General features: G+C 34.6%; 1 protein-coding gene across 1 annotated transcript; it reads right to left on the bottom strand.

Moving 5' to 3' along the window:
- Window positions 1-9,922: 9,922 nt before the first annotated feature.
- On the bottom strand, window positions 9,923-13,356 carry LOC120270611 (2-alkenal reductase (NADP(+)-dependent)-like). Its single transcript, XM_039277663.1, has 5 exons — window positions 13,015-13,356; window positions 11,322-11,499; window positions 11,027-11,193; window positions 10,820-10,902; window positions 9,923-10,495 (listed from the first exon to the last, which is right to left on the bottom strand). Exons 1-5 carry the CDS (start codon window positions 13,246-13,248, stop codon window positions 10,117-10,119), a joined length of 1,041 nt encoding a protein of 346 aa, XP_039133597.1. The 5' UTR covers window positions 13,249-13,356; the 3' UTR covers window positions 9,923-10,116.
- Window positions 13,357-15,552: the final 2,196 nt, after the last annotated feature.

Raw genomic sequence — 15,552 nt, 5'->3', positions numbered from 1 at the left:
TTTTATTTATTTATTATATAAAACAACTCTGACCCAGATTGTACTGCAAAGAATGGTTGAGGGGCAAAATGAAATGTGTTGAGATTCTATGTCATGTTTATTTTCAATTGTTTTTGAAAAGAAAAAAAAGTAGTTGGCTTGTTTTTTACTTTTATTTATTCGAAAAATGAGGAAAGCTGTATCTTTATTGCTTTTCTAAACAACGATTGAAATAAAAGTAAAAAAAAATCCATAGCTTTACTATAAACCAAGGTTCTCAGACTCAGGTCGGGTATCGACCTGAAGAAGAGTAGGGGTCAGAGGTCGAGAGGTTCAACCAGGTTGAATCGGGGTTGAACTGGGGTCAATAATTCTTATTAAAAATAATCTAAATTTTAGTTATATAAAATAAAAAAAAATCAAATTGAAGAATAAAAAATTTAAAAAAATTAAACATGACTTCTAAAAATAAGCAAGTATTTTTCATAAATAAATATTGAAGTACAACACATTAAAAATGTGAAATACATCAAATAACATAAAAATAAATTAGTATAAAATTAATTGAAAAACATAAAAATATTTACTAAGGAAATAAACAACTAAGAAATCGATAAAAAATAAATATAAAATGTTCCCTTGGTCTCTCCCTTCCTTAGTTTTATAATTTTACATTAGTATATTACAAAATAAAATAAGAAATTTTAAAAAAAATTTGTGCAGACCCGGGCTGATGACCCGACTGGGTCACCGGGTCACCGATTCGATCGGCCAGGTTGCCGGTTCAATCCCGATTTTATATATTGAACCGAACTGGTTTTAAGGTCGGGTCCAGGTCAACCAGTCCGACTGGCTGATCCGGTCCGGGTCTGAAAACATTGTTATAAACAATATATATAAGACTTAAAGTGGATGTTAAAAAAATTATATATATATATATATATATATATATATATATATATATTTATTTGATAAAGTTGACAAATGACAAAACAAATAATAAATAATTATGGAAGTGCACTCAGTTATGGTAACTTAGCTGATCTCTTAAAATAAACCCCTCGCCATACAACTTTAGAGGGGAGAATGAGGGATATTTTTTACACAGAACTTTCACAAAAGATAAAAAATGTAAAATTTTATATCATGAAATTAACTTAACTATGTGAGTTTTCCTATAGAGAAAAACAACTCATATATATAGTTACCGAAGTCTATTAATAAAATAAAAAAAAAAAAATATGATAACTTTCATATAAACAATATCATGTAAGAAATAAAAATGAAGTTTTAAAACTTCATTTACAATAGATTTCTTAATTTATTATTTTGAGTTGAAATTTGAAATATTGCACATAAAATATTATTTAAATTTTTTATGTAAACTTGTGGATCATATTTTCCGTCCACATTGTCTACGGCGTCTTGCCTTTCAAAAATTAAAAAAAAAAAAAAACTTTTATTTTAAAATAATTCTGAAGGCACACAACAACATGTGATCCGATTTGATCTTTCTTCTCTGTCCAAAACACATGATAAACTCTGGTGTCATAGCAGCAGCCTCTCACTTTCAAAAAATAACTCATTCCAAATTGGGTGGCTTTTGTTTGTAGCGCCAACAACTTTTATTTTATTTTATTTTATTATTATTTTTTTACAAATATAATAACTGTAGTTAGAGACATGAACACAATTGAGAATAGAGCGCTCGACTGAGAATAGAGTGCTCGACTGAAGATCCATTATTATCATTGTATCTAACGGGATTTGAATTCTAATAAATTTTCAATTAGATTTTAAGTTCTTGATCAAAATTTTTAAATAACTTATTATTTATTTGGTAATTATTGACTTTAGCTTCATCTCATGTGGTGGCCCATTAACTTATAATTAACAAAATTAATTTGACTTTAAAATAAAAATGTAATAAAAATCTCTTTCTCATATGGCCGGTTTGTCTTCAAAAAAACACAAGAAAGAAACATTAAAAATAGAGAGTTTGTGTTCTTAATTGATGGTCATATGATGGTTGATTTTAATAAAATTTCAACCACATAATCCTCTCAACAACCTTTACACAACTAATTTTGATTTTTAAATATGTTTTTTTATTTTTATTTTTTTATTTTTATATTTATTATTATGAGAAAAGGCAATGACCAAAGACTGGGACGAACACGTGGGAGCCCGTGACTCATCATTGAACCGTGCCCTCACCTTGTGCGAGATGGGGATCGAACTCGGAGAGCCACGCTTGACACTCGAGGCGAACACCCTATACAAGGGACCCGATGCCAATAGACCAAATGGTCGTTGGCTTTAAATATGTTTTTTATTTGTGAGATCTCTCTAAATCAATTTTTTTTATTTGAAGTTATAGTTTTTGTCAAAAACGAAGTTTATTGTAAATCAACTTGACCAGTGATGTTGATAATGTTATTATTTAAGTGTGCTAGATAAAACAATGTATTTTTGTCATTTAATTTCATAGTGAAGATTCTTTATTTATTCATTCATTTTGATAGATATGAATCCACCATAAGCTCTCAATTATTGAGTTAGAAAGAACCTCTAAACTTTGGTTTGGTTGAGTAATAAAATACCATTTTTTTTATTATAACAGTGGTGTAGTAGAGATTATTCATTTGGATGAAATCATATGGTTTTTCCCAAGTTAAAAATCTAGTGTTTTGTGATTCTTTATTTTATTATTTTTATTATTGATTATTGATATTGTTAATTTCCTACTTAATTTATTAGGTCTAGTTAAATAATAAATGGGGTAGGAGAAATTAATTCTAATTGTATAATTGAAACTATTATAGTCTAAATTTTTGTGTCCATTATCAACAACATGAATTTAGGTGACGTATATTTATAATAATTAAGAGGTGTTTGGTTGACATGCTTAGAATTGGGAATAGAAATGGAGTAATCTCAAACCTTTGATTGGACCATGAATAGGAATGAGAGAGGAGTGAATGAGGAGTGAAGGGATAGTTTCATTGGTGGCCACAAATGTTTTTAAGTTATAACGCTATGGCCACAAGTCTTTTTTTTCTAACCCGGCGGCCACAAAACTTTTCTCCGGTAGCACGAGAGGCCACAAATGTCTGCTTTTTATGGGTCAGTTTCGGTGAAAGTGACGAGGTGGCATCCACCTCAACATATTAAATTCAAAAGCAGTATCGACTTGGCGATCCCAAAGCACATGATCCTTTTAGGTTTTACTACGTGGCAGTCCAGCTCAGCCCCCTTCAGTCCATCTCAGCCCCCTTCATCAAACTAGGGCTAGGGCATCGTTCTCCGGCCAGACGATGGGAACTCGCCCCCTTCATCAAACTAGGGCTAGGGCATCGTTCTCTCCGGCCAGACGATGGGAACCTGCCCTAGTATGACTTCCTCTTGGTCAGACTAAGCAATTTCTCCAACAAGATTTGGGTACTACTCCGACTAGATTCGAGCATGACTCCGGCCGGCCTCGATCACTCCCGGATTTGATCTTGTTTTTCTAGGTTTGAGAAGGCTTTGTGAAATGATTGTCAAATTGAAATTTAACTTTGTTTTGAATGAATGCTTGTGAGATTGTGAGATATTCAATGTACTTCATTTATGTTATTGTGAGATTGTGAGATTGTCTTGAATTATTATTTCCGTTGTGCAATTTTGTCACTCTTCACATGAGATTTGTAATGCTAATTTTTTCTCCATATGGTTTGTTGAAACTCGCGAAAAAAATACAAGTTTATAATGCCAAAAATCAATATCAATTTACAGTTTTAAAGAAATACAAGTATGCAGACTTGTATGTATCAAAATTTGCAAACAGATTTCAAAACTGAGGGAAAAAATGTGCTAATTTTTACAACAAGGATTTTGCAAACAGATGACAAAATCCTGAGAATAAATTTTAAGATTACAAACCTGCTGAAACATGATGGGAATAAATGTGCACAATACAAATCTACTGAACTGCAGAAACCTGGGAATAAATTAGCATGATACAAATCTAATGAAACCTGAGAATAAAAACTTCATAATAAATAAAGCTGTTGAGTTGTAGAAACCTGGGGGAAAAATTAGCATAATACATATCTCCATCACAAGCTGGGAATAAATGTGCACAGCACAAATCTGCTGAGTTACAAAATCCTGGGAAAAAATTTACTCCATATAGTTTGTTGAAACCTGAGAATAAATTTTAACAATTCAAACATGCTGAAACATGGGAATAAATGTGCACAATACAAATCTACTAAATTGCAGAAACCTGGGAATAAATAGCATGATACAAATCTAATGAAACCTGAGAATAAAAACTTCATAATAAATAAATCTGCTGAGTTGCAGAATCCTGGGGAAAAAATTAGCATAATACATATCTCCATCACAAGCTGGGAGTAAATGTGCACAGCACAAATCTGCTGGTTACAAAATCCTGGGAAAAAATTAACACAATTCATAACAAAGCCAACTAAATGCATAGTTTCTAGTGCTTACAACAAGGTTCAGCATAACAAATCCAACAAAATACATAACTGACAATGCTTAAAAGAAACTTCATAACAATAGTACTAGTTCACAAAGTTCATAATTTAAACTTCAAGAGAGTTTTCCATCATCAAAACATTCCATTTCCTTTCCATCAGGCATGACCGAGGAAGAAGCCCTATTTCTTGTTGGAGATTGAGGTGGCATTGTGCAATAGATCGCATTTCCCATGTTAGCCACACTAACATGTGAAGAACTGCTTATGCTCGACATTTAATCATCGGCCCTTTGTCGGTAATTTGACTTGGTTGCCTTGTTTGAGACTCATGGGTGCCTATGAAATCAAGGGGTGACTTGGTGAATTGGCACTGCAGTGACTACCAACTCGAGACATCTTCTAGATTGACTGCCTGATTACTTCTCCTCTGTAAAGCAAACAAAGATTCAAATAAATTAATGCAACAGAAACTAGCTTTCATAATTAAATAGGTTTTATATGACAACATTACATGATGTAATTTCTGTCTTTTTGGGCCAACACTTGAAGGTGCATGTGTAGGTGCATTCTCAATCCCCTGGCATCATAAAATACAGATTTTAAAAAAAAAAATTGCTGATATTTAAAATCATTCAACTAATGCATTTCAACTGAACTGAAATAAATAAAAAAAATACTTACTTTCTCATGATGCCTTTTGTTATGGCCAATTGCATGACATACACTACACCTCCCTTTGCTTAATCCCTTCCTAATTAATTTTTGTTTGCCTTTCCCAGAAGTATTACCACTGGATTTTGATGCATGTTGGGCATTCTCAATTTCTTAAGCCTCTTTCCTCCTTGCTATTGCTCTCCTTCCCCTTTTTCTTCTCCCAACTGGTGGTGGGATCACTCTTGTGCCATCATTTACTTCTGGCCAAAGCTCTTCATTGTTGGTTGGGTTTATGAAGTGATGGTAGACCTTCATGTATGTATCCACCATGTAGCACGCATGCACAAATTCTTCCGTGCTCGATTGTTACCATATATAGCACTGATTGCGTGAGGGCAAGGTAACCCTGTTAACTCCCATCTTCTACATGTGCAAGTATTTTCAACCATGTCAACAATGAAGGTCCCCCCACACCTATGATCTGGACCTTGGGTCCACCTGAAAATTCTGGGGTGTAGCAATGGCTTTCCTCCTCCATCTTGTCAAGCTTCTTTTGGATCTTTGGGCATATCTTCCCATTGTACTTCAACATTTTCTCCTTATATTCTCCTCATCGCCTTCATCTTGATCATCTCAAGCATTGTGATGATTCCCTTTATCCCTTGCATCAAGGATGTACCGTTAAAAACACTCACAAATATTGTTGAGAAGAATATCACACTTGCTTGAAGTTGTGAACAATGACCCGGTCCACCTTGCATGGGGCCTGTCTTGATGATCAAGCCATCTCCTCGGCTTCTAGGCTCTCTTTCTATTTCTCCAAGCCAATAGTTGAACCTTTGCACATATGTGGCCCCTTTGCAAAGATTCCACAAATAATCTTTTAGGGTTTTCCCTTTGAATTTCTCTCTGAAATTTGTGTAAATGTGCCGAACACAATTTCTGTGTTCAGCATCTGGAAATATGTCTTCAACATCCCTTTTTAAGCCCTACATGTACATAACAAAGATAAATTAGTTTCTAGCATAAATAGAATTTGTTTTAAGCATGGAAATTTACCTTTTGGCGATCACTCATTATGGTGATATATTTGCTATTCCATATCTCCAAATCATCCCTCAAAAGCTCCATGAACCATGTCCAAGTCTGTCTACTCTCAGTTAAAACTACTGCATAAGCAAGGGGAAATATGCAGTCGTTTGGATCAATCCCTATTGCTGACAAAACTTATCCACCATAAATGCCTTTCAAAAAACATCCATCAAAGCCTATTAATGGCCTACATCCTGACCAAAATGCATCCTTTAGGGGCTTTAGGCAGACATAGAATCCTTGAAAGACACCTTCATCCCTCCACAAAAATTACTGTGGTCCCAGGATTACTTTGTCTAAGCTCAGCTGCATACATGCTAAGTTTTGTGTACTGATCAGCCTCATCTCCATTAACCCACCTCATAGCCAAATTTTTTGTTCTCCAAGCTTTCATGTGAGATATTGTGATACCTTGGTCATCCTTGACTTGTTTAATTATCCCATTATAGCTCCAATTTGGATCGGCCTTGAATTTGTCAAAGTATTTGGTTGCAAGTCACCTTGAAGTCACATGAAAAATTACTGAAAGACCTTCCCACACAGTGATCTAAATTTGCACTCTTAATTTGCACTGATGGATTGTCTTTGCTCATGTGAGCTGCATAAATCCTAAATGAGCATTTCTTGTTGTGACAAGCACAAATAACTCTCTTCTTGTCATTTTGGGGGAACCATAATTGAAATCTGTGCTTAATCCCCCAGTTTCTGCATGCTTTTTTGAGTTGGTCAAAATCCCTAAACACCATTCCAACCCTTAACCGTGGGTTGTACAATTCCTTTTCTTCATTAAATTCTGCAAACCTAATATGACCCTCACCATTTGAATCAGACTCTGTCAATAGCTCATCAGATTCATCATTCTCTGATTCACTTACATCTCCACCACCAACTCCTTGTGTTACACAACTAGCTTGTAGCGAAGGATAGGTCACCAGACTTGTTTGCCTCTACTTTTTCCCTTTGTTCATTCATGACCTCTTGATAATTCTCATCACCAAAAAGACATATCATAATCGAATCAACAAACTCCTCTTCTACATGAGGTAATGATTGCACATTACTATTTAACACCCCTTCCATATCAGACCTGTTGAATTTAAAAACATGAAAAAATTGCCATATTAGGCCAGTGATGATAACAAGCCAAAAAAAATTATGACGTAGTTAAACCAGGACATAATTGATAATATGAAATCAAACAACATAATATGAAAATCAAATTAAAGAAACAACATAATAAATTGTTCTATGAAAGCAACTATACATTCAGTTTCTTACCAAATCCAAGAAATCCTTCCCTCTAATGCTAAATTTGATCTCAAAAATATTAGACCAATAAATTCTACCAAGGCATCCAAGTTCATATGTGGAACAATCAAGCTAAATACCTACACCTGCACTTGCACCTGCATCTGTGTGGAACAATCAAGCTAAATTTCGACATCCATGTTCAAGGCATCTTAAACTCCCAGAATTGGAATATTTACACAACATCAATCATGCATAATTTCATATGTAAGACATGCACCTCTTGTAAAGGATTTTCCACTTTTCTATGTTTTCAGAGTTCAAAATCATTTTATTCAGATAAGCCTACTTTGTGTATGATAGGGGTTCTACTCCTCCATTCTCTCAATCTATTATTGGCCTTTTAAATATTCTTTTAACTTATTATCGACCTTCAAATTTTTATTAGACACTAATAATATGTGTTCTTTTAAATGATTGTTAATAACTTATTAATGTCCTTTTGATATAGCTGATATGTATGGTAAATGTCCTTTAAACTTGGGGCTTCATCTAATATTTTACTGGACTCATTGTTCTCGTGATGTAATAGCCTAAATCGAAGGCAATTGCAAGAATGGTGGGTAGTCTAAGCTTTGGACTGCAATAAAGAAGTAAAAACGAAAGAAGATGGGTACCTTTAGTCGTCGTTCCGGGATGATGTTGTCTGTAGCGATGGTCGAGGGTTTCTGATGGCAAAACGGTGGAGATCAATGGAGAGGAATAGATGACAGGGCGGAGAGGCGCGCCATCGAAAAATGGACACTTGCTTAGGAAGCTCGGACAAGAAGGGTTTTTGGGACAAAGAGAAGAGAAAGGGGGCTGAAGTTTTTGATGAGCGGGGCTTAGTTGGATCGAAGGGTCGAGATGGATCGGGAAATGAGCTGGACTCGCCACGTAGTAAAACCTAAAAGGATCATGTGCTGGACTGCCAAGTCAAATACAGTTTTGAATTTAATATGTTGAGGTGGACGCCACCTCGTCACTTTCACCGAAACATGACCCTCATAAAAATAGCATTTGTGGCTCTCGTACACTGGAGAAAACTTTTGTGGCCACCGGGTTAGAAAAAAAAGACTTGTAGCCATAGCGTTATAACTTAAAAACATTTGTGGCCACCAATGAAACTATCCCGAGGAGTGAATGGGGAGTAAGTGGGGAGTGAGCAATCTTTCCCAACTTATTCCTCCCCCCCCTCTTTAGGGAGTAAATGACCAATTCACAATTTTATTTAATAATTAAAATAATAATTTAATTTAAATAATAAATAAATAATTTTAAAGATAATTATTAATTAATAATAATAATTTAATTAAATATAATAATTAAGTAGATAATTTTAATAATAATTAATAATTAAAATGAACTAATAATAACTAATAATTAAAGTTAAATATTTATCAATAATAATTATTAATTATTAGTAATATTTCTTCATTAATTAGTTATTTATTATAGTTGATTAATTACTAATTAATGATGTTAATACAATTTCTTTAATTATTTATTTAAAATGTTTTTAAACATGTAATTAGTTTTTATTATAGTTAATTAATTGCTAATTAATGATATTAACAAAAAATTTTGAGATTTGATGACCTATTGAAATTAAATATTTATTTATAATAATTAATTTACTTTTTCTCACTTTATGCATATCAGTCATTTTATCATTTTTTTTTTCATTTTTTTCATTCCCAATAAACTACATCTCCAATCCTTTCGACTAAATATAGTTTTTATTTATATTCTTTCTCTAATCTTTTCATTGTCATTACTCTTTCCATTCCTCTCAATTCTATTTTTTACAACCAAACGCCCTCTTAGTATTTCGTACTCTTCCATTCCTCTCAATTCTATTTTTCTATTTTTTACAACCAAACGCTCTCTTAGTATTTCGTTGGAAGGAGACGAAGACAGTCAGTGAGCTTTTGAGCATAATTTTAAAGGAATGTATAAATAAATGCACAACATCACCGCATGGCAAGCTTGTTTAGTTATTTAAAATTAAGGGAAAGATGACAAGGACATTCATTTAATAATTCATCCGAGTGTTTATTATATATCTAATACAGTCAATTGTTTCCCAACATCAATTTCTTCACGTAAATAGTGCAGTGAAAGCACCAGGGTATTTTCCATCACTTCAATTTTGTATGCGTCCATGTCTTTCTTAGCGCAACTACTTATCTTCATAAATATATATAGATATATATGGTTGCATAATTTCTCCATTCTCAATGCATGGCATGCTCACCTCCAGAAACTTTGGATGGAGATCAAAATAATAAGCTACATTGAATCCAATATCATGCTAATCTTTTGGTGACTAAAAACAAGAAGTTTTGCACACCTGATCAAATTGTTCAAGTATGCACTGTGAGATCATTTCACAAGCTGATATCTAACTATTGTTCCTCATGTTCATAAGAACAGCATCAAGCATTGCACCTCCAGCATTCTCAAAGTACACACATATATATATATACACATATCCCTTCAGGGAAACATCTCTCCAGTGCTAGCTACACAACTCTTTCTACTTTTTATAATTAAAAGCATCATCAAAACCAAACTTAGTGATCAATATGTTTGTGAAGGTATATCAGACTTGTCTACTCATGAGCAATCACAACCAACTTTTTGCCAACATTGAGACCTTTAAACAGACTAATAAGCGCTGCCGGCCCATTCTCTAGTCCTTCGACTTTATCTTCAACATATTTGATCTTGCCTTGTCTGATATCTGGTATAATTTTTTCCACACATTCGTAGTATCTATGGTAGTAATCAAAAATCAGGAATCCCTTAAATCGGATTCGATTCGCGATAATGTGCGTTATGTTGTGCACACCCTCGGGTTTCTCCAGATTGTACTGAGAAATCATCCCGCAAGCAGAAATCCTGCCATGGGGTCTCATGTTCAGTAGCACGGCATCGAGCATTGCACCGCCAACATTCTCAAAGTATATGTCAATGCCTTCCGGGAAGTACCTGAACATCAAATGATGATTGAGTTTGTTAGCAGAATATTTAATTAAGAAGTAGAGGTATCAAGTGATTGAAACATGTAGGACTAGCCTACTAGGCAAGCAGGTATTCAGAAGTTTTGAACATTTCCAAACTGATTATCAGTTATTGAACATTCATTGGACTGAAAAAATAGATCAGAACAACAGTTCTTGTTTTCAAAAGAACTTCTCCAAATGCAATGCCAAACATGCCCATTAGCCTGAACATTTACCAATTGATAAACAGCAAAACAGAGAGGAAGTTTCAATAAGTTAAACAAACAACATGGTTCAAGATCATCGTCACCTCTTCAACGTCGCATTCAAGTCAGGTTCCTTTTTATAATTAAAAGCCTCATCAAAATTAAACTTGCTCTTGAGTAAGTCAACCTACCCCAAAAAAAAAAGATGAACACCTCATCAGGACTACCCCCAAGTTTGATGCATCATGGTCATCTAAATTTGGCAAGAATAAAACAGTAAATCAAATAAAAACGCTTTTGATTATGCTGACCTTTTCATCAGAGCCAGCACTACCAACCACATAACAACCCATTAATTTGGCAAATTGACCAACAAGCTGACCAACAGCACCTGATGCTGCTGATACAAAAACATATTCCCCTTTTTTTGGAGCACAAATCTCATAAAATCCAATATATGCTGTAAATCCTGGCATGCCTGCAGAAATAACATAGAAGTGATGCTACAAATTAACCAAAACTACCGGATTATGTTCCTTTAGAGTTTGAATACTTTTACCAAATTTGGTTTATGTAGTCTACAAAAAAATTAATAACACTACTCACCTAGAATACCAGTGTAATAAGAAAGGGGAACATCAGTGTCTTTGATCTTAAAAAAGCTTTCAGGATTTGTGAAGACACTGTATTCTTCCCATCCTGTCATTCCACAAACAAAGTCCCCCACACTGAAATCTGGATGCCCAGAATACACTACTTTGCTCACACCATTACCAGTGATTACCTGTCAAACAAACATAGGCACTAATGCAATTTGATGCTCTGAAGTAAAACTTTTTTTTTATTTCAATTAGAGTGAGAAATCAAAAATATAGTACATCAATAAAAAAATAACATAGTACTTTGTCATAAAAAAATTAAAAACATAGTGAGGCCACTGGAAACCAAGATCAAAACAAGAGTATGGGTCACACTAGCCAGACTAATCAGACATCAATTCCAGTAAAATATAGTTAGTTTTGATAAACATGGACAAATCATTTATTAATTAGTGTCGTTTTTTTACTTTTAGAATAAAGCACGTAGAAGCTTAGATATAAAAGCACTTCTTCTGGGCAATTTGTTAATTTTGAATGCTAATTTGGTATCCCATAAACACTCCTACAAGAACTTGGTGGTGGTTTTTGAAGAAAACCACTTATGCATTGTCAATAGGAACATCCCAATCTGCCATAGGTAGGACTTATACATAATTATATATACTGAAAACAACAGGAAAAAATATAAAAAATACACAATATTTGCTAGCATGCCGATATTTATTTAAATAAACAACATCATCATTTATATAAACAGCATCACCATATCAAACTAGAGGACTCGTCATTTGTGAACATAAGACCACACTCCATAGGCTGTGATAGCAGAACTGGCTTATATATAAAGATAGAGGTCGAGACCCACTAAGTCTCGAGATTTTTCACTAGAAGACCCCTGCCTCCACATGTGTAGCACATTTGTAGGGCCCTACTACTACTAAAAATATAAAAATCTATACCAGATCGTAGCCTCGTGAAAAACGATCCCCGATACAGCTATAGTGGGACTCCAAGAAAAGACCTCCGAGGTTCCCGTAATGAACACGCTCAAGCTAAAATAGGACCCTCGGGACACGTAAGAGCATGACAGCTCCCAAGAAATGCACCTCCCGACAGATATGTCCCGAGCAAAGCTCGATCGAGCTGAACCTCGAGCGAGTGTCTGAAATATGAGCATCACATCGCTGCATGTGCGATGATGATAAGCCGAATGCTTATATATAAGATAGTGAGGCTGAGCCACTAGTCTCGAGACTTTTTTGCCAGAAGACTCCTGTTCTCACATAGTCTCTATTTAGTACCACTACTACCAAAAATATAAAATCTAACATCTGTCCCCACAATCAAATGAAGTCTTGACTTCCTTGATTCAATTAACACTAACTCAGATGAAACGACAACAATCAGTTCTGAAACTGACTAAAATGTCTATATATTTTTATTTTAGTTTCAATCATGTTTCTAACTTGTTCCACTTTATTCAACAAAGTTTTGGTTTATCAATTTTTATATATATATATATATATCAGCCAAATGGAGTATTATCACACTAAACTAGAGATGAACAAATTAAAAATAAATAAACAAATAAAAAATATATATATATATATCAGATCGAGCAACAAACTATTACTAAAAACCAAAAAGAATGAACTTTTTTAAATAACCAAAAAAAAAAAATGGGAGATTGCATCAAATACCGAGCCGGCGACGAAATCGGGAACGTAGCTGGGTTCATCGTGCTTGGACATGCGGCCCCGCATGTAAGGATCGCAGGAGAGGTAAAGATTCTTGACGATCAGCCCCTGCGATCCCTCGGGAAGCTTCAATTGGATGGTGTCAGAGGTGATAAGCTCCATGTCCGTCTCTTTGACGAACCCGGTGATGTAGTTCTTGAGGATAACCTTCTTGTTCGGCACCACCTCCGCCGCCATTAATTGCTATGAGATTTGGAGCTCGAGCCACGACGATGGAGAAATGGATTTTTTTCGTGGAATTTGAGATTGTCTCGCGTGAAGAGGATAATGTTTGGTGGAATCGGGTTTCAGTCACTATATATAATCATAAATATTTTAATTTTAAAATAAAAAAAAATAAAATTTTGTGTTGGTTTATTATTTATTTATTTATTTTTGAAGTGGTTTGCCGGACGAGCCACTTGCTGCGGGCACAAGCGAGCCAGATCTCCCCGATCAAGCGCAGTTTGTTCCGATGGTAAGCGAACCATACAACCCCTTCTCTGTTGGCACTAATCTTTGTTAATTAGCTCTTGTGTGCACTATTCCTGTAAATACTATACTTTCCTTTCTTACTTTCTTTTTAGTCAGGTTTTACTTCTAGTGATCTGTTCTATTTTCTCTTCCATATAATGAATTGGTGGTTTGTCAATTAATCTGGCATTGGTATTAGAAAAAAAATATTATTTTAATATATAGATATTGTTTTAAAAACTTTCATAATTGTATTAATTATTTAAGCTATTATTATTATTAAATTAAATATTAAAATTATTATTAAATGATACTCTCTCCTTCGTTAATTTTATTTAATTCATACTGATTAAAATAAATTAGTTAATGTTAATTGAAAACTTAAAATTTATAAAAATTATACTAACTTTTCAATATTATCCTTGTGTAAAACATATTTTGAAAAATATATAGTTGAATATAATTTATTGAAAGTTATAGAAGTAAATTAAATACAAAAAAATAATAATATTTAATATTACATAAAAATTGTAATGGACAAGTAAAAATAAAAAAAAACAACTCTAAAATGTGACAAATTAAAAGAATGAAAAGAGAATTATTCATAGATAGATTTCTTGTAATCAATATTTTTCACCACACCCACACCATCCGTTTTCCTCCACCTCAACCCAACCCTAGCTTCAAAAATTATTTTTTTCATTGAGCCCTTGCTTAACGATCATCAACTACATCAGCACCTAGAAGAGAAGAACAATGCTCTTCAACACCGGTTTGGGTAAAAAAATAAATAAATAAATAAAAATGGGTTTGAGAGTACTTTAACTTGCTTTAAGGTTAGAAATTCACTCAAAAAATTAAATTTCAGTTTACTAGTAAACCCAAATACATGTAAACAAACACTACTTTTATGTTTTTCGCTTTTTATTTGCAGATAATACTCGAATTTGGTCCCTTCTACTTTTTCTCTCTCTCTTTTCTACCCATCTTCCGTAAACGCTCCCCACTAATCCCTCTACTGAAAATGGTCCAACTTAATCTCTACCTTTAATCTCTTTCCATCTAGTTCCTTTACTCTTGAAAATACAGCCACTAATTGGCCTATTTTACAGTAGAAGGGACTAAGTATAACCATTTTTAAGAGTAAAATGACTAGTTGGGAGCATTTTTGAGTAGAGGGACCAAAAGGGAAAGAGAGAAAAGTAAAATGACCAATTCGAGTATTATACCTTTTTTATGCTACGAAATATTTTCTCTCTTATATTTTTATTGTTAAAATATCTATTAGTATATAGAGTATTTATGTAAATCTTTATCCATTGGTGAGTTGATTACGTTGTCGCAGGCGACAAATCCACACAAAAAAAAATCCTTTCGGTGTTGGTTCGTCGTCGTGCATGCGTTTCACTGCCTATGGAGTTGGATCTTAGTTTTGGAATGAGAAGGTATGTCATTTTTACTCACTCGATGATAGAGATGTTTTTTTCCTAAGTTTAGAAAGATGTGGATCGCTACGCGCTCCCCTACGAGCAAGGTGGATGGTTAAGGTGATCCCCGCTTGAGCGCGCTTTCACACATGAGGTTTCGTGGGAAGAGAAAGGCGGACACCCGACTGCTTCGGTGATAATGAACTTAGGGGCTCAAATATCGGTACTCGCGCCTCACTCGGGGGCTTCAAGCTTCGACGGTGAGAGACACTGTTGTTGTGAGAAGCCATAGTGGAATAGAGGACGAGGGTAGGAGATGTTCACCCGGGCGAGGAGGCAAGGGCCCATCGTGAGCGTGTGTTGAGATCGGGGTGGACACGGCCATGGTTGAACAATGCTCCTAAGAGGGTCGGTGTCCTCCGATGATAGTGGTTGAGTCGCTGCCCCACGGCGGTGACGGTCGACCGCGACCTCATCAGAATGTTAAAGATCGGGGGACTGTTGGTCATTTGGATTCTCGTGGACGGACCGCTGGTTACAAGGTGGCTAATGCGTGCGACTCGAGATGTCGCGGTTGAATTGGTAGAAACCTGGAGACCCT

The sequence above is a fragment of the Dioscorea cayenensis genome, chromosome 10 (assembly GCF_009730915.1).
Source record: "Dioscorea cayenensis subsp. rotundata cultivar TDr96_F1 chromosome 10, TDr96_F1_v2_PseudoChromosome.rev07_lg8_w22 25.fasta, whole genome shotgun sequence".
NCBI lineage: Eukaryota > Viridiplantae > Streptophyta > Magnoliopsida > Dioscoreales > Dioscoreaceae > Dioscorea > Dioscorea cayenensis.
Note: the sequence above shows the minus strand (reverse complement) of the source record. Positions and strands in the feature narration are given on the sequence as shown.

Coding starts and splice junctions, on each gene's coding strand:
- LOC120270611 (XM_039277663.1), bottom strand. CDS start 13,248: ATGGCGGCGGAGGTGGTGCCGAACAAGAAGGTTATCCTCAAGAACTAC. Junction 11,500..13,014: donor CCGATTTCGTCGCCGGCTCG/GTATTTGATGCA, acceptor TTTGTTTGACAG/GTAATCACTGGTAATGGTGT. Junction 10,903..11,026: donor GTGCTGGCTCTGATGAAAAG/GTCAGCATAATC, acceptor TTTTTGGGGTAG/GTTGACTTACTCAAGAGCAA.